The 19,988-nt window shown below is 43.0% G+C and overlaps 1 protein-coding gene across 2 annotated transcripts in view; it reads right to left on the bottom strand.

Annotated features, from left to right (window-relative positions):
• SFI1 (SFI1 centrin binding protein) overlaps window positions 1-19,988 on the bottom strand; it is an 84,304-nt gene that overhangs the window by 37,706 nt on the left and 26,610 nt on the right. For both annotated transcript variants that reach the window (XM_077461511.1, XM_077461512.1), the window contains 9 exons: window positions 12,152-12,308; window positions 11,466-11,627; window positions 9,466-9,536; window positions 9,270-9,362; window positions 7,998-8,095; window positions 7,852-7,918; window positions 1,655-1,785; window positions 1,213-1,294; window positions 947-1,125 (listed from right to left, as the gene is read on the bottom strand). In XM_077461511.1, coding sequence (XP_077317637.1) covers window positions 947-1,125; window positions 1,213-1,294; window positions 1,655-1,785; window positions 7,852-7,918; window positions 7,998-8,095; window positions 9,270-9,362; window positions 9,466-9,536; window positions 11,466-11,627; window positions 12,152-12,308 — 1,040 coding nt within the window. The remainder of the gene's footprint in view (window positions 1-946; window positions 1,126-1,212; window positions 1,295-1,654; window positions 1,786-7,851; window positions 7,919-7,997; window positions 8,096-9,269; window positions 9,363-9,465; window positions 9,537-11,465; window positions 11,628-12,151; window positions 12,309-19,988) is intronic.

Below are 19,988 nucleotides of genomic sequence, written 5' to 3'. Positions count from 1 at the left end.
TGGTTAAAAAAATTCCAGGAATCAGAGCATACCATTTGAGTGAATATACCAAAAACAGTGGTTGTTACTACAAAAAGTAGGTTGTGCAGTGGTGATGAAACAATATATAACAGCAGGCACCTCTTGTCAAATTGCTATAGGTTGCACTATACAGCTGGCTGAATAACAACTACAGTTAAATTAACTCGTGAAATTATTTCATCAGAGAATAAGTTGATAAAAGATGCATGTTCGCCTATTTTGGAAATAGTAGGCATACTGCAATCCTATATAATATCTAAAATATAGTGGATTTATTCTGTAACTCAAACGTGCAGAGCCTTAAAGAGGAAGTAAACCCTTTCAAACCACTTTGACCTACAGGTAAGCCTAGATTAAGGCTTACCTGTAGGTCCAAGCAATATCTCCTAAACCTATATGGTTTAGGAGATATTTGCCCGAAAATGGGCACCACTGTCTACGGCGCATGCGCCGTAGACAGCGGCGCGCAGGCGCACTAAATGCGGCAAGTCCAAGAATGTATTTGCCTAATTTGTCGACTCCCGTGCGCATGCGCGGGAGTGACGTCATCGCGGCTTCGCCGAATGGCAGCGGCGGAGCTGCGAGACGCGACTCCCATGCGCATGCGCGGGAGTGACGTCATCGCGGCTTCGCCGCTGTCATTCGTCGGAGCTGCGAGACGCCACCAGCAAGATGGATGCGGCGGACTACAGGGGACAGCGGCGACTTCGCTGGCTCCTGTGTCAGGTAAGTGACACATAATGAGCTACTATGCGATGCATAGTAGTCCATTATGCTTTACCTTTGCAGGGAAAAAAAGAGGAAGTAAACCCATCAGGGTTTACTTCCTCTTTAAAACAGGATGTTTACAGACAGGATGTTTATAAAGTCTGATATAATCTAGAAGTTAAGATGAAAGACACATTCGTTTTTTTTTTTTTCTTACTCTGCTTTGATTTCTCGTACATATTTCTTCCATGTGTGTAACACGTGCATTAGCTGCCTTCTCCAGGAGTGCTCAGAGGCCAAGACATCCAACTCGTGTTCTGCCTGAACAGCTGTCAGGTGCCTTTTCCACGAGTCCCAGTACTGCTCTAGCAGCCGCCAGTTATAGTGCAATATAGCCTAGAATTAAAAGCACAAGGGTGAAAAGTGGCCTACTTCTAAATGTACAAAAATGTCCAGGATATGTTCACAGAAAGCACTGCTGACCATTCTCTCAGCCAAGCGAGTCTCCTTCTGATGGTTCAGTTTCTCACACCAGGTAGAAAGTACTCTCCTCTGTACACAAGACCTATGCGATCAAAAAGAAAAAGATATTTATAAAACATCCTGGGTTTGCAACTCAAAGTAGTGAGATTGCCAGGAAATTAGCATTTTAACGTGGAACTTAATTGCATCGGACCACCACAAACCAAAAACGCCCATCTATGTCTCCATAGTTTATTTTGCTCAGAAATCACTTGAAAAAACACCACGTTTCAAATAAACAATCAATATCTTAGCTATATTTGGACATATTTGCTTATCCATTCAAAAAATTATCTGACCACACCAACATACATGTGCCTTGTTCTGCACATTGGACACACAAGTCAATTCAAATACAGCCGCTACTCTGGAATAAGATAGATAGAACATCCATGATGTATACCTGTGAAACACGATGGCTTGATCTTCCATTTCTCTGCCCTTCTGCTGCAGGTATGCACATGTCCTCCATGCATTGAAGTAGCGAGGTAATAGGCACTTGGCATAATGGCTCTCTGCTGTGGTGACCAGCGCCTTGAAAAAAAAATTAAAAAAGGGAATCTGAGTGAAGCAATAGAAGCAGTAGTCATACTTAGCCCTTTATTTCCAATGCTAGCCCCTGAACCATATGTCACCTTGGAAAGCCAATATGGACTGAGTTAGGGTTGCAATACTTTTTTTAATCGGTAAGTACTAGTACCGATACTTGTGCTTAAGTATTGCTGATTCAATTTATCAATACTTTTGCGGTGCGATCTGAGTCCATACAAAATAAATGGGCTCAAATTGAACTGCAAAGAATCGCATGTGATTTGAACAGGAATGCATGTGATGCCTGCATCGCATGCAGTTCCCAGCATCGTTCCCGTGTGATTTATTTTGTATGGGCTCAAATCACACCGCAAAAGGTATCAGTTTCAGGTATCGGAGCATTTCCACGAGTACTCGTACAAATGCTTAGTATTGGCACAGATACCGATAACAGTGCAACTCTAGTCTGAGCACATGATGTTTCTGATAATTACAATCAATAAATGTACTCTATTTATGGGATAGAGGATGGCTCAAATCATGCACCACAACCCTAAATTTCAAATAGACAATGTATAGGTAGATTGGGATTTTTTTGGTGCTCCAAAATATTGACACAATTAACCACTTGCTTACTGGGCACTTAAACACCCTTCCTGCCCAGACCAATTTTCAGCTTTCGGTGCTCTCACACTTTGAATGACAATTACTCAGTCATGCGACACTGTACCCAAATGAATTTTTTTGTCCTTTTTTTCCCCCAAATAGAGCTTTCTTTTGGTGGTATTTGATCACCTCTGGGGTTTTTATTTTTTGCGCTATAAATAAAAAAAGACCAAAAATTTTGAAAAAAAACGCATATTTCTTTGTTTCTGTGACAGAATTATGCAAATTAGTAATTTTTCTTCATAAATTTTGGCCACAATTTATACTGCTACATGTCTTTGGTAAAAATAACCCAAATTAGTGGATATTATTTGGTCTTGGTGAAAGTTAGAGAGTCTACAAGCTGTGGTGCGAATTGCACAAAATTGATCAAACCTGATGTACTGGTGGCCTATCTCGCTTCTTGTGACCCGAACAAGCCAGTTAAGTACAAATACCCCCCAAATGACCCCTTTTACGTGGCACTGATGACACTTATACGTGCCATCGATGACAGATGGCACTAATACGTGGCACCGATGACAGATGGCACTAATACGTGCCACCGATGATGCGTGACACTGATGACAGATGGCACTGATAAGTGGCATTGATGACACGTGACACTGACAGGTGGCACTGATGACAAATGGCACTGATGACAGATGGAACTAATATGTGGCACTGATGACACGTGGCACTGGGGACAAATGGCACTAACAGGTGGCACTGGGGTGGATGGCACTTTTTTTTTTTTTTTTTTTTTTTTTTACACTTACGGCCGCTGCAGCCGTTCATCTCTCCCCTCTCACACGCTGTCTGTGTGAGGAGGGAGAGCGGCGCTGAGAGATGATCTCATATGTTTACATGAGATCATCTCACATTGGACACGCCGATCGTGCTGTAAACGGCCGCTGTGATTGGCCGTTTACAGCGATCTGTGTTTGCCTGTCTCCGGGGGACACGGCAAACACAGAACTTCCCCGATGCCGCAATGCGCGCCGCCACAGGCGTGAAGTAAACAGACCGTCCAGGGACAGCCTCCCGGACGAAAGCGTCCGCTCTACGGCCGTGATTCGGCTATAGGGCGGGCGGGAAGAGGTTAAAATATTATTTACATTAAAAATTTTAATATTATGTGTATTGATTTTTTCAAATATTTTAATGAAAATAGGATTTTTATAACAGATTACCTGTAAAATCCTTTTCTTGGAGTACATCACAGAGCACCATAGTAATTACTATGTGGGTTATAGACCACCTTCAGGTGATGGACACTGGCACACCCTAAACAGGAAATTTTTGTAGCAAAGCAATATATGTATACCTATACCCCAGAAGAAGAGGAGAGGGGCCTCTGTGTCCCATGATGTACTCCAAGAAAAGGATTTTACAGGTAAGCCGTTTATAAAAATATAAAAATCCTATTTTCTTTATCGTACATCACAGGACACAGAGCACCATAGTAATTACTATGTGCATAGTTGCCAACTGTCCCGAATTTCCCGGGACATTCCCGGGATTAGGACATTTGTCCCGAATTAATTTTGTCCTGGGAAATCCAATTTCCCGTTTTTTTGGCGTCCGCCGTTTTTAAGAAGACCAGAAGTTGGTCTACATATAGAGTACCTGTGGCGCAGCCCACCCCCACTGCCAGTGTGTGTATACGTGTAAAGTGCAGTGGGGGGCGGCGCCACAGTTAAATGACTCTCCGCGCGGCAACGGCGGCATGTCGGGGGCCAGTCTGTGGATGTCCGGGGGGCCAGTCTGTGGAGTATGTGGGGGGCGGTCTGTGGATGTCAGAGGGGCACCAGATGTAAGGAGGGGCTCCGCTGATGGACAGATGTGAGGAAGGTACCTCTGATGGGGCACCTGATGTAAGGACAGACTCCACTTGGGACACCTGATGGCAGGCAACGTGGCTAGTAACGTGCTCATGGCTCCCACTGATTCTGCATTATGGTGAGTTGAATGATTTCATTTCATATTACAATGTAATAATAGAAATAATGCTCTGCAATCATCCTGACACCATAACAATCATGGCGCCAGGATGATTGAAGTGCTAACACCAGGTATTTGGAGTATCTTTATCTGCTGATTGTCAAACTCTGGAAAACACATATTGCTATTGTGGTGTAGGATCGGGGGCTGCTGTCCCTCCTTTCCCTCTCTCCATCCCGCATTCATCTCAGACTCTAACCATGCCCCATGTAAGCCACGCCCACTATTTTACGTAAACCACGCTCATGCTTCGCGCGCCGCATTTTTACCTTTTCTTATGCCACACCTATAAACACATGCGCCCCCCCCCCTAATTATACCACGACTCCGCCTACTGCCAAAAAAAGTGTCCCAAATTATTATTTTTTTTTTACAATGTTGGCAACTATGTATGTGGGATGTCCCATAGCAAAGCTATTTGAGGGGAGGAAGACACAACCCGTAGGGCGCCAACAGACTTGAGGAGCTATGCTGCTGCCTGCAGCACACTGCACCCAAAGGCGATATCCTCATGCCTTTCTTTTTTTTTACATCCCCTTGATAAAATCTGGTAAATGTATGGACTGCAGACCAAGTGCCATGGACTGCAGATCTGAGCCATGGAGACTTGGCGATGCACTGCCCCAGAAGCAATAACTGCTCTAGTAGAGTGCACTTTGACATGAAAGGGTGAAGTCTTACCTTTTAACCATTAGGCCTGAATTATAACTTGCTGAATCCCCTTAGCAATAGTGGATTTTGACGCTGCTTGTCCCTTCCTAGGACCCTCTTGCTCATAATAAAACAGCAGTCTTTCAGACCTGAGCAGTCTTTAAATAGACCTTGACCGCTCTCGCTACATCAAGGCAATGTAGTGAGTTCTCTACCCTAGAACCTGGTTTTAGAAAAAAATAAAAATAAACAGACGGTAGGACAAGATCTTTGTTCAGGTGAAAACCTGAAAACACCTTAATAATAAAACATGGCTTCTTTACAGGAAAGAGCAACCAACCCAGATACCCTTTTGCAAAGGGAATAGCAACTAGCAACACTATTTCTCTTGTCAGAAGGACCAAGGGAGTATGCTGTAACGGTTCAAAGGGCTGTTTTTGCAATACCAACAAAAAACTAAGTTCAATTCCCAAGGCTTCAAGGGTGGTCTAAATGGTGGAATAAGCTGCATTACCCCTTGTATAAATAACCTGGGCCAAAGAATGCGAAGCAAGCGGTCTTTGAAAAAAAGGCTGATAAAGCCGAGACTTGTCCCTTAATAGTACTCAAGGCCAGCTTTATTTGTACCCATGTTATATTTCAGAGGGTACCAACCCTTGCATTCACAGAACATAAGGAACCCAAGGAAGAAACCGAACTTTCAGCTGACTCCATTAGGGTAAGCATGAAAGTGGAATGAACCATCTCTGTAAGAGACTGTACTGGCAATTTCTCAGATTGCGAGGCTGAAAAGGGTTCATCTACTGTTGTTTGCTCCGCAGAGGAGTAATCGATTTGTCTTGTCTCCTGATCGCCTGAGGGGAACACCTCATCCTCTACCCAGCAATCCCCTTGCAAAGGGTCTAATGTGGGGGAGGGGGATCTAACATGCTTCCTATCAATTTGGATGCTTATCTTCTCTCTAGGCACTGCAGGGCAGAGGAAAAGGCATCTCAGTAATGTATACAGGGGCTGAGATGTGAGAAGCAGCTGCACCACCAATTTGTTCCAATGACTCACCCTGTCTTACCCCAACTGGTATTTCAGGCGAGGATCCCGTGTGGAGGCATGGCTGGAGTTCCTCATGGGGGGTTAAATCTTTGGTACCTTTTATGAGGTTTTTGTGGTGTCTCTTTTTTTGGCAGACATAGTCATAAGCACAAAATGCAGGGGCACTAATTAAATGCACAAATCACTGAACAATAGTCTGTCAGTATAATGCCGCTATACAAGTTCAGTCTAGTGCTGGGAAAAAATGTCCTTCCATATTAGGAATGCCCTTTTTTGCACCCTTACATGCCCCACCGCTCCTGTGTCCCGAGTCTAGCCAGCTTGCTTTTTCCTTGCTGCACAGCTGAGGAGAGACAGCTCCAAGTAATATCTCCTCTCTGCGCTTGTACTGTGCGTCCCTGTGGACGTCTACAACCCGACTCCCGCTTTTGTTTGAATTTTCAAATGTTTCCATGCAGATGGCCTTTGGGTCCCATAGACCCAACACAAGGGGAGGGGAGGGAAAAAAAAAAAAAACATAGGTGGACTTTTTCAGTTCCTACGCTTCTTCCCTTCCTTATCCTCGCCGCAGGATACTGCTGAAGGCAGACAGATCCAAACTTCACCCATCACAGCGGGCTGCGTTTAGCAAACCTTCAAGGACAGGGTCCCTTTTTATCGGGGTTCCACTCCCTTGGACCTGTAAAGCACCCCTCAGGAAAAAAACTTTAGGTAATGTGAGCATGACCAAAAAGCCCTGGGTCCCGGGGTCCAGCCCTGCAAAGAGGCGTTACAGGCAAAACCTTGTGCTTGGTATACGAGGCCCGGGTACCATCCACTTTGACCTCAGTGGCACATTGGATGGATCCGGGCTGTGGAGGCTATTTAAATCCAGCAAGGATCCCTCCTGGAGCTCCTCAAAGCACATCTTCACTTGTGACCAACACCTTAGACACTGGCGAAAAAACTGAGGCGCTCGCGGTATGGGAGGGGTTTTATAGGAAGGCAACTTCCTGTTTAGGGTGTGCCAGTGTCCATCACCTGAAGGTGTTCTATAACCCACGTATTAATTACTATGGTGCTCTGTGTCCCATGATGTACGATAAAGAAAATAAATAATTTTGTATGTTTTATTGTGTCAATATTTTGGAGCAGCTACAAAATCCCAATCTACCTGTACATTGTTCATTTACAATTAATAAATGTAAATTAACTAAATAGAGTGAAGATTTGTTATGTGTCAAGGAACATCTAGAAATGTAAATTCTACCTAAGCAGTACCTTGAAAATATTACCTTTTTTCTAAACTTCTCCTGAAAAATAGCATTCTATCCATTCTGGTATGTGCACTCTTGTGCCTATAATCGCATAGCTGTACTGTATATATGCAGTGTGAAATCATTTAAGGCACTGATTACTGTTGGTTTTAGGAGAATTCAAGTGAAATGTGATGATATCCCTACTGCGATACTCATTGTTTCCCTTGCTGAAGGCTCTGACATGAAGAAGCAAAGCCTTGCCCCTACCAAAACTGTCACTTTACACAAACAGTTTCAATGCAGAGAAGTTGTAACAAGTTAGTAATGAAGAAAGATCAGCTGCAATGACACCTTAGGAAATATTGGTGACTAGTCATTTGCCCTCTGCCTGATTTTCTTTGGAACAGCATCCAGGGTTCAGTCCCAAGATACCTTACAGTATATTTTATTATACAAGACAACAGCTCTCAAGCTTAAATACCTTTTTGAACTTGCACAATGGAATGTACTGGACCCAGGCACAAAAGTATTTCTGCAACAACAGCAATCTGAAACAAAAGAATGAGATGATGTGGAAATGCAGGCTAAACACACATTTATAATGCTGAGAACCATTGTATTTTATACCTGCAGTGAGAATGTGCTGCCACAGTAAGGGAGCCAAGCCTCTCCTCCTCCTTCTGCTCCAGACGATACTGCCAAAGAGTCCAGAACCTACGCAGCAACTGCACAGCAAGAAAACATATACAGAAACTGTAATTTCAGGAATACCTGTACTGAGAGAAATATGGACACTATGATTGCTGAAAATGCCATCTGCCTGGCTCTTTGACTTCAACACTTTGAGAAAATTACCTTGAACAAGCAGTGACTAGGAAACCACTTGCTTGACAGTTTACAGGATAAAACCCAAGAAAATAAGCAAATTTAGGACAAGTCAGTAATGACAGCCTTTGTGCTTCCTCATTACAATATTTTTTTTTTTTTTTTTTAAAGCAATTTTCTTTTTTAATAATCTGATTGAAAGAATCCAGTGAGAAATCAACCACATAATTCTCTCAGAAGAGGTCGCAAGGACGAAACATCAGAGGTTTGGCTAAACAGCGTGAAATAAGTTATGTCAGCCCGTTGATCGAAAGTGATACTGAGCCTGACAGAGTGGTGAGACACTGCATGTCATCCTGAGACAGCGGAGGCTTGGCATTTGAATGATTTTAAGAAAGCCATCAACCTTTTTATGTTTGTGAGTAAATTCTAAAGGGAAGAAACAAGCAATAAATGTGTTAAACAGGATTACACTGAGTGTTGCTTTGTCTCCAGCTTTAGTAAGATAGATTGACCAGTGTGGGGAAGGAGGATGTTGGATGGATCCACCCGAATGGAGGTTTAAATAAAAGTGCTACTCTATTTGTCTATCATTCAGGGCCAGGTATTGATTTGCAGTGAGTGCGGTGTCCTAAGGGGTTTATGTCCATTGAGCACAAAGGGTTTTTAACCTGTTAAAAACGTGGAGAACTGAAAATATCATACCCAGAGGAAATATCTTAGTGACTGTTTTTTTGCACATTTTTCATCACCATTTGGTGGAGGAATTTGAACTTTTAGAGTATTGAGGGCTGCTATGATTATTGTGACATTTGTATTTATGACAGGTATTGTTTTTAAGTAGCTGACTTGACCAATGTTGCATAAGCGCTAGGTGTGCATTTTATGTATGTATGTGTGTGTGTGTGTGTGTGTGTGTGTGTGATTTTTCCAAGCATATAGTGAATTTATACAACCACATATTAAGTTCTACTTATTCAACATTCTACAATAAAACATGTTAAAACTAGAAATCACAGAGAAAGGCAGGCTAAATTCTGATTGGTTAACATGCTATTCATTTAGACTGCTCACCCAACTTTGGTATTGATGGCTAGCTTGCTCCTTTCTCTTCTGTGAAGTGTGTACCAGTGATACATTTCTCTTTAGAGCACAAAAACCAACATCCTGCAATACAAATATAAAGATTTTGCTACATAAAAAGAATCCTACTGTACAATAACAATACATTTAAAGACACATTGCACAGAAAAAAATAGAAGACAAATACCAGTAGGTGTAATCTATAATGGTCCTGGGCCAATTTTAGCAAATGTACTTCTTCAGAGGCAATCAGCATGTCTGTTCTTAATTAAGGAACTATAAAATATGTTTGACTGTATTGATTTTAAAACTGAGAATGAAACACATAGCAATTTATAATCACACTTCATTTAGCACTCAATTCAGAGTTTGGAGCTATTGTCTTAATATTTAAGGGAACTTTCACTAAGTTCCTAAGTTAATTTTTTATTTCTCTTACATGTCGCTTACATTTTTTGCTTGGTAACCTCCCGCCCCCCCAAAAAATAAAATAAAAATAGTCCTTTCATCATTGGGAGTTAGCGGACACTTCCTGGTTCTTGTAACCAGCCCCATGAGAGGTGGCTCCAAATCTGATGCCATGTCTTACACATTAGGTGTTGCCATAGTGTTGAAAGCAATGTCCTCAGCCTCCTAGGATACCTTAAAGGGGAAACAATGAACACAGTAGTGACATGATCACCTCATTCTCATACTCAAATGTTTTTGTATCATGCATCCCAGAAGGATGCAGGGCCATAGATGCCAAACTTGAGAGAATACAGCAGTGACTCGTCTTTATTACGAGAAAACATCTGCACAGAGGCAAAGTACAGTTGTAAAAGTGAGTTGTTTCACTGATCTGGAAGAAATGCACAAATGACACCCAGATTAAAAAAGAAAGCACATGCCTTTTGTATTTGGACAATACTTTTTAGCTTCGATTTCTGAAATAATTTGATGGAGCACAGTTCCACATATGGTGGTAAATCTTGCAGGTACATCATTTACCGGCAAAGAGATGCCCAGGTCCTGCATTCCCATGCTAGCATGCCATTTTAGTCTATTGGAACACACGTCTGCACACATACAGGTAACTGTACTCACATGTTATACAGGAAGAGTGGCTCTGGCCATGCACTTGTGCATCCCAATAAACTAAAATGTGATGTCAGCAATGGGAAGAACGCAGCACCTGTGAATCCCTGTGCCAGTAAAAGACAAGACATGTTTGGGGAAACGGAGATAACCTCCCTGTGTGAACAGGGCATAATTCCTTTATCTGATTAACGATAGACTTTCTTAAATCATTAGGGAGGAATTCAGGGCAACAAGTAAAGCAATCACTGAACTACTGATGCTATGAATTAAACAGTGCACTGTGCTAAAATCAGAACATTTAGTTTACATTAAAGTGTTTTTTTTGTAATCCACTACTCCAAGGTTTCATTGACCATTTTATAGACCTTACAGACTGACTAGGGGGAGAAGAGGAACCAGAATACTCAATTAGCCTGTTCCATGTAACTCTCTCTGCATCCCCGATCACATTTGTTTTTCCAAAACAGGATTACATCTCATTAGTGGCTGTGATAACCTAGTTTTTTTTTTTTTTTAAACTGCATGCGAGAGGCAGCAAGGAGTCTACAAGTTTGAGAAGCAAGTATGTTCTGATATGACCTGATTACTAATGAAATTAATTAACGTGGCTTAGTGTGGATAAAAAATAAAAGTACTTTCCTGCATCCCAACGCTTAGTTTTCAGTTTTAAATAGAGTGTACCTCCGAGTCTAAATTTTTTGTTTTCTACTGAAATAAATTAAGATAGAAATCATATGTTTAAAACAAGCCATAGATGGATCTAATCTCAGCAGGGACCAGCCGAGATTCGATCCATCTATGAGCAGGCTGGTTGTAGTGAAGCCAATCCCTTAATCGACTTCACTACAACCAGCTTCAATCAGATTTTTTTGCATGCAATTACTGGCCTTAACCATAATCATTGTGTTCTGCCAGCAGGGAAGGCTCCCTAATGGCAGAACACAATAGTGCGGCGGGAGGGATTCCCCCTTCGACACTGACTGTGTTGATGGAGGAAAATCAAGCAATTTTGTTTTCTGCAACCCATGGTCGCAGGAAAGAAAATCGTATTAGGCTCATATGAATTAACACATACTGTATATGCACTCTCAAGACATAAATGGATACAATGCTTCCAGTGAGTAAAAGCTCTTCTAAGAACACATCGACGAGCCAGGAAATCGCAGTGTTCTTGGATGGCCTGCATCTTTTTCACTTCATCAAAGACATGGACCCAGACTGAGAAATATTGCCGTATCCGGTTCCCATGACAAAAATGCACAGCCAGTACTATAAAAGACACAAATGATCCTAAATAAGTGGCAGGATTTAGATGACAGACTGGTGCTTTTTTAGCTGCCATAACTGAGTGTCCTTTTACACGAGCGTTGTTTGTTTCATTAGTTCAGTCACGTTTTCAAAAGGAAAAAAAAAAAAAACGGATAAGTTTACATACCTTTTTTTTTTTTTACACCTACTACTAATGCAAAAACAAAATGCAAAATGGACCATTTGTCGGTTTACATCCATTTGTTGTCTGTTCCGTTCTTATTAATGGAAGAAAAAAATAGGGCTTTGTTCTGTTCCAAAAAACAGATGTTGACGGAAGTGGATGTAAACTTAAGTAAATGGATGATTCCACAGGGATGCAAAAAAAAAAAAAAAAAAAACAGAACACCTGTGTGAAAGGGCATTATACAAAAAAAAAAAAAAAAAAATATATATAATAATAATAATAATAATAATAATAATAATAATAATAATATGTTCAGAATACAATTATACCTTTTTAACCAAAAACACATTTATCTTACTATTCTGTTGCCTCTTTTGTCTACGATAATACATGTACAGAAGCCAGGATCTTATTGAGGTCTTCAACTTGCAGTACCGAAAGTGCATCAATGCCTTATGCTCTTTGTGCTTCTCCTCCTGAGTGTAAAGGTATAATTCTCTCCACTGAAGCCAAACCTTCAAACAGAAAAACACCAAAACATGGAAGTTGGGGAGGCAAACGTGCACAAAATGGTTACATAAAGTAGATTTTGCTAACAAGTTTTAAATACCATAAAAGATTTAAAAAAAAAAAAACAAAAAAAAACAAACAAAATTAAATTTCACAGTTTTACTGTTCTTAACCTCCCTGGCGGTATGATTATGTCAGATTTTAGGTGCTGAAAGCGGTAATTCACTTACATCCATCCAAACAAGAGTCTAATAGACATACCGAGCATGATAAATTATAATATAACTATAACAAATAATAAAATAATATAATAAAAATTATTCAATAATGTAATCAAATCAAAAACACTGAAATGTGCTGAGTTGCAGAATTGTCGCTGTCATTACTTTTAGTGTTCGATAGTAATTTGTGGGGAAATTCGTTATCACTCAATTCTGCGAGTGGTTCTAATTCATTATTGCTGTTTTCTAGCTGGTCTATAACCACTTTTGATGTAAACTGAAATTTTTTGGTTGCTATGGACAATCTCCAGTTTCCTGGCATAAAGAACAGTATATAAAACTGCATGCAGAACACTGGACAAACCACTAGGGACAAAGGGGATGTGTAATTATTTAATACAGTCCTGTAATCTGTAAGATTACAGTATAATGTATCTATACTGTGTTTTTTACTTTTTGAATTTGATGCCGAACTCCGTCCCTGTGCGTCGCAACGCTCGCAGGGAACAGAGCTCGACACTGTCACAGACCGAGTGAGACACGGCGGCTCGCTGATCACAGCGGGGACACATCGCTGGATCCAGGGGACAAGGTAAGTAACCCCCTCCATGGATCCAGCAATGCGATCCCGAGCCTGGCTCGGGAATACCGCTTATGGTAATGAAGTCTTACCCCGAGCCAGACTCGGGAATACCGCCCAGGGAGGTTAAAGAGAGCATAGCACAGTTGGGCTCACGGAAATGCAAAGGAAAAGTTACATAATATTTGATAACTTTACGTGCTGGTATATGACAGATTTACTTAGATTATATTCTCTCCCTTATCTTACTTTGAGTTTGATACTTTAAAATCAGGGGTCAGATATCATTAAAGCATGGCAGATGATACCTTCAAAGAGGACATAGCGTAAAATGAACCCTGTTGACAGTACGAGATGCAAAATCTACAAAGCACTGTTATTTTATACTATCTCTGTTCTGTGATGTACTTAAAGAAAAAAAATATTTTACAGGTAAACCAAAATCCTAATTTCCTGACTCAGATATTACAGGACACAAAGGAGTCAATATTCATGACTACTTGGGATGTCTGAAAGCACTGGAGGAATAGAAAACAACAAAAAGGCCAGCAGCAAGAAGCAACAAGGGAATCTCTCAGAGAGGTTCAAAAGGAAGAAGTCTGCAGAACAAACAAGACCAGGGGCCACACAGGCAGAACAATCTGTGCGACACCCTGCACCAAGCCTTTTTTTTTTTTATGAAGAAAGGTATTGGAAACAGTGTGACTAAAGCTGAAATCTGTCCCCTGATGGAACTTAAAGCCAGATACGTCTTCACACCAGGATGGCAGAAAGGCCAAAATGTGCCCACGACATACATCAAGAATGAAATTTATAAATAAACCTTCCATGTGTGATGGTACACCTTGCTGAAGGTTGACTTTCTAGCCTTGATAAGGGCACTGATTACAAAGTCAGAAACTCTCCTATCCCTCAGGACCTGGGCTTCAACTGTCATGCCATTAAAACCAGTGACTGTAAAGCTTGATGAAAGACTGGACTATGCAACAGCAAACCTGGGCAATCTGGTAGAGCCCACGGCTCATATGAAAAGAGATTTATGCTGTATGCATACCACGTCCTTCTTGGCCAAGTGGGTGCGAACAGAATTATTCTACAAAACAGGCAAGGAAGATGCTGCAGCAAATGGAAGGAATAGACAAAGTGAGACTGGGATGGGTAATAGGTTCTACCCTTTCTTTATCATATTAAAAAGTAAGGGTTTTGATGCTGTCTGTATCCCAGGGCATTGCATCGATGCATCGCGTTTCGGGTGTCCCCAATGTGGCATCGATGCATACCATTGGAAAAATCGATTGTCGGGTGACATCATCCCGACTTATAGTTATTAAAAGAAAAGCCCCGCAGTATAGTTATTAAAAGAAAAGTGTTTTAATAAATCCCGTGTTACAATCAAATAAGTGCCCGCTGTATGTGCTTTTTAAAAAATATGGAGCTTCATACCTCATTTCTCAGCGTGTGTGTACATGCCACTCATGTGACTGCACGGTCCACCTCTCTCCTCTCACGTCTCTCCTGACATCAGTGGGGATTTCTCAGGCCCGCCCACCTCTCTTCTGATCTGAGAGCTACAGTCAGCGGGTGGGGCTGAGAATTCTCCGCTGACATCAGCAGAGATGCGAGACGTAAGAGGAGAGAGGCGGGACACATGAGCGGCATGTACACACATTGAGAAAAGAGGTATCGTCTATTGACGTCATGGGCTTTCGGTGGTTATATCTTAATGATGTTTGAGGCCACAGACATCATTCAGATATTGCAGTTTTACAGCCGGCGATTCCCTGCACCATAAGAACGATCATAGCGGCTGTTCCCTCCCGCCGCCCTCCGGTGCTTGTACCAACTCACCGCTTCCATCGGTGAGTCGGTCACAGGATCCGCCGGCCCCAGCAAGTTACCATAGAGATTTCCGGCGGACCAGATCGTCCCCGGAGTCTCTATGATCGTTCGGAGGCCAGGCGCAATGTTATGACGTCACGCCCGGCCTCTGTATTCAAATTAACGGCGCCGATCTGACTAGAAAGCCAGGATCTTTTTTTTTTTTTTTTTTTTTTTTTATTATTTTATTCTTCCCAGCGTAGAGGTGAGATATGGGGTCTTATTGACCCCATATCTCACTGTAAATATGTCTGATTGTGCCATATTCCTATTACAAGGGATGTTTACATTAATAGGAATAAAAGTCATCATTTTTTTATTTTTTTTTTTAAGTGTCAAACTAAAAAAATAAAAATAAAATTAAAAATATGCAAGTCCCGCCCACATATGAAAACGGTGTTCAAACCACACGTGAGGTATCGCCACGAACGTTAGAGCGAGAGCAATAATTCTAGCTCTAGACCTCCTCTGTAACCCAAAACATGTAACCAGTAAAAAAAATTTAAAGCGTCGCCTATGGGGATTTTTAAATACCAAAGTTTGGCGCCATTCCACGAGCAATTTTGAAGCGTGACATGTTGGGTATCTATTTACTCGGCGTATCCTCCTCTTTCACATTATGTAAAAAAATTAGGCTAACTTTACTGGGTTTTTTTTTTTTCTTTAAGCATAAAACTTTTTTTTTCTGAAAAAAACGTGTTCGAAAAATTGCTGCGCAAATACCGTGCGAGATAAAAAGTTGCAACAAGCGCCATTGTATTCTCTAGGGTCTTTGCTAAAAAAAACATATATAATGTTTGGGGGTTTTATGTAATTTTCGAGCAAAAAAAATGTGGAATTTTACATGTAGGAGAGAAATGTCAGAATTGGCCTGGGCGCGAAGTGGTTAAAAAACATACAGCAGGGCACTTCATAGATTGTGACTTAGGATTTATTAAAACAGAGTTATTTTAACAGTAAGTAGAGTACAAAGGTGTTTGTACTCTTATACCTCGTACATGCTCCATGCTGACAGTTCCCTGGCTTCCCCTTTGCACATTCCACTGTGTTAACTCCTAGTGTGCTGGAAGGTGTAAATGGGGAAGCCGGGAGAACTGTCAGCACAGAGACAGTACAGGGAACCTCACAGGGCTGTGTTGTCAGTTGTGGATTCTAATCCCTCCTGACCTCCCAGCAGCAGGGTGTGTGAATGCCTGTACCCTGTAGTGCACTTTTTAAAGGGAGTGAGGTTATTTTTAATTCAAAGCGGAGTTCCAGTAAATTTTTTGTTTATTAAAAGGTCAGCAGCCACAAAAATAGGATTTTTTTGTACTCACCGTAAAATCCTTTTCTCTGTAATTCACAGACTGACACAGCACCTCTCTTAGACCATTGGGTTGTTACGCCACCTTCAGGCGAGGACGAGGTATAACATGTTTTCATGCAATATAAAAACTAGAACTTTCTAGTTCCGCCTTGGGCGTTCCGTTAGGTAACAACCCCACAGCCTGCCTTGCAGCTTCATTACGTCAACAAGCAGTATAATGTAGAGAAAAATAGGAGGGGCGGGTGCTGTGCCAGTTGGTGAACTACAGAGAAAAAGGATTTTATGGTGAGTACAAAAAAGTCTCTTATGTTCACCGATTGACACAGCTCCTCTCAGACCATTGGGATGTCCCCAAGCAGTGCCAAAACGAGGGGTGTCAAAACAGCATAAAACTTCATCCACAATGGCATGTGGGAACTAGTATAAAAAAAAGTTACCCACAAAAAAAGGACAGTGTGTGGGAATAACCAAAACTTTTTTACCCACAAAAAAACAGGGTGCTCCTCAACTGAGAGGCACTACCTCCAAACCTCACCAGAACTGCGGCAACAAATGCAACAGTGCATTACTTAAAAAGGTACTGCATTTTTACCAAAAAAAATAAAATAAAAAAAATAAAAAACAAACACACAGGAAAAAGATGTAAGTGCAATTGCAATTATACAGCCGCCTGCAAAACTTTGCAGCCAAAACAGGCATCAGCCGATGCACTGACATCTACCTTGTAGAATTTTGTAAAAGTGTGAACAGACGACTAAGTCGCCACTTTACACACTTGAGCGACAGACGCTTGATGTCGGAAGGCCCAAGATGTTCCGATTGCCCTTGTGGAGTGGGCCGTGACCAGAAAGGGGGGCACCTGCCCCTTCAAGGCGTAGGCCTGTACTACAATCTGTCTGATCCACCTGGAAATGGTGGCCAACGAGACCGCCATGCCTTTTTTCTGACCAGCCACCAAAACAAACAGGGAGTCCAACTTCCCGAAAGGGAGCCGTAGCAGACAAATACACCCTCAGAGCCTGAACCATGTCCAGGGCATGAAGGGCTTTAGGATGTGTCAGCCTAGGACACAGAGATGGTAACACAATGTCTTCATTGATGTGGAACGCCAAAACCCCCTTCGGCAGAAAAGAAGGTTGTGGATGCAAAACCACCTTTTTCTTGTGGATAACTAGATAGGGCGAATTGCAAGACAAGGCCGCCAGTTCCGAAACCCTCCTGGCTGAAGTAATAGCCACTAGAAAGACCACTTTCTGGGAAAGAGTCAACAGAGGGATCTCTCTGATATTTTAAAATGGCGGTTTTTGAAGCACCGATAACACCAAGTTCAGATCCCATGGGGGTAACGGTGGACGTACCGGAGGAATTAAATGTCGTACCCCTTAAACAAAAGTGCTCACTAGAGAGTGAGATGCCAGGGGTCGCTGAAAAAAAAAAAATACAAAAAAAAGACAGCCAAAGCTGATATTCGTCCCTAAATGGTGCTTAAAGCCAATTTCTGGTCTACTCCTTGCTGTAAAAACAGCAGGATCCTGGATATAGAAAAGGAGCGTGGACGCCAACCTTTCTCCTCACACATGGAGATGTAGGCCTTCCAGGTACGATGATATATCTTCCGAGAAGAAGAAGATTTCCGTGATCACAACATAGTTGGAATCACCGAGTCCAAAAGACCCCGGTTCCTCAACACCACTCTCAATAGCCATGCCGTTAAAACCAGCGATGGTAAAGCAGGATGGAAAATCAGACTTTGAGACAGAAGGTCCTGTCGCAGCGGCAGTCGCCATGGGGCGTCCGCCACCAGGTGCACTAGGTCTGTGAACCAGGAACGCTGGGGTCAATCTGGGGCAATCAGTATTACTGGAATCCCCTCGGCCTCCACTCTGTGGAGCAGACGTGGTAACAGATTCAGTGGAGGAAAGGCATAGATCAGCTGGTACTGATCCCACGGAGCCACCAGCGCGTCTGCCCAAGGATCTTTTGTCCTGGACACAAATCTCAGCACCTTCCGATTGAGACAGGAGGCCAGAAGATCCAAGTCTGGTGTGCCCCATCGCAGGCACAGTAGCCTGAACACCTCCGGATGCAACGCCCATTCTCCTGGGTCCAGCATCCTGCAACTTAGGTAGTCCGCCTTCCAGTTCTCCACTCCCAGGATGTAAATGGCTGACAGGGCCGGTACATGTCGCTCTGCCCACTGAAGGATGTGAGCGACCTCCCATGCGGCGGCTGAGCTTCTTGTTCCTCCTTGGCGATTGACGTATTCCACTGCCGTGGCGTTGTCTGACTGGATCCTGATCGGAAGCCCTCGAAGTCTTATCGACCATGTGGAGAGGCATAGCCTGATCACTCCCAGCTCAAGCAGATTGATCGACAACTTGGATTCCTCCACCGACCAGAGGCCCTGGGTCGACTGAACTCCCACTACTCCACCCCAGCCGTTTAGACTGGCGTCCGTTGTGATCACTGTCCATTTCAGAGGTAGGAACTACTTCCCGGACCGAAGTGGCGGGGACCTCAGCCACCAGAGCAGGGAATTCCTGACTAACTTGCTCCCCTGAATCTGCCAATCCAGGGATAACGGAGATTTGTCCCATTTTGTCAAAATCTCCTTCTGCAGGACTCTGGTGTGAAACTGGGCATACGGTACTGCCTCGAAGGCGGCCACCATGAGTCCCAGAACTCGCATGCAGAAGCGTAGCAATGACCACCTGCAGTTCATCAACAGTTTTACCGTGGCTCTGAGAGTCTGCAGCTTGTCTGAAGGGAGAAACGCTCGCTTCCATGGAGTCCAGCAGTAAGCCTAGGTACTCCAAACGCTAAGTTGGTACCATCACTGACTTCTTTAAGTTCAACAGCCACCCAAATTCCTGCAGGGTCTGCATGGTGATCACCACATACTCTAACTGAGGCGGAACATGCTCTCAGGAGGAGATCGTCTAGGTAACCCACGATCGCAACAATGCCAAAACAGGAGCCAATAGCTTGGTAAAGACTCGGTGGGCTGATGCCAAACCCAAAGGCAGAGCCACAAACTGGTAGTAGACTTCCCTGACTGAAAATCGCAGAAACCTCTGATGCCGAAGGCATATGGGTAGGTGCAGGTATGCATCCTGGATGTCCAAGGACGCCAGGGAGTCCCCTTGATGGAGTGCAGCAACTACTGAGCGAACTGAACCTCTGTACTTTTACAAAGCAAACGCTTAAAGGCGACCCCCCCACCCGTCTTACGGGCGGGGGAAAACCTTCATGTGGTAGCACTTTTGCTCGCAGGCTTGCGGATCCAGGGACACTTTGGTCCTTCAGGGGTCGTCCCGTCGGGATGGGGACGCTTGGTTGAAGCCCCGGGTGGATGAAAAAGCAGTTTGTGAGCGGAGAATGAGGGCATGACTCCTTAGCCTTCCTGGCCTGTGGGAGTAGTGTACTCTTACCACCTGTGGCATTTTTAATAATGTCATCCAATGAGGCTCCAAAGAGTCGGTCGCCAAGGAAGGGAAGATCGGTCAGGGCTTTTTTGGATTCCTGGTTGGCAGACCAGCATTTTAGCCAAATCAGGGTCCTCAGCACCACAGCCCTGGATAACAGAGGAAGGGTATCTAGAGCTGCGTCACAAATGTACTTCAGGCCTTGCACTAGTTGGTCTGCTAGTTCTCCGCAGACAAGAGAAGCCTGTTGCTCTCCCAATTCGCGGTGCAAAAGT

The sequence above is a fragment of the Lithobates pipiens genome, unplaced genomic scaffold (assembly GCF_037356315.1).
Source record: "Lithobates pipiens isolate NorthernLeopardFrog02 unplaced genomic scaffold, aLitPip1_a1.2 Scaffold_3, whole genome shotgun sequence".
NCBI lineage: Eukaryota > Metazoa > Chordata > Amphibia > Anura > Ranidae > Lithobates > Lithobates pipiens.
Note: the sequence above shows the minus strand (reverse complement) of the source record. Positions and strands in the feature narration are given on the sequence as shown.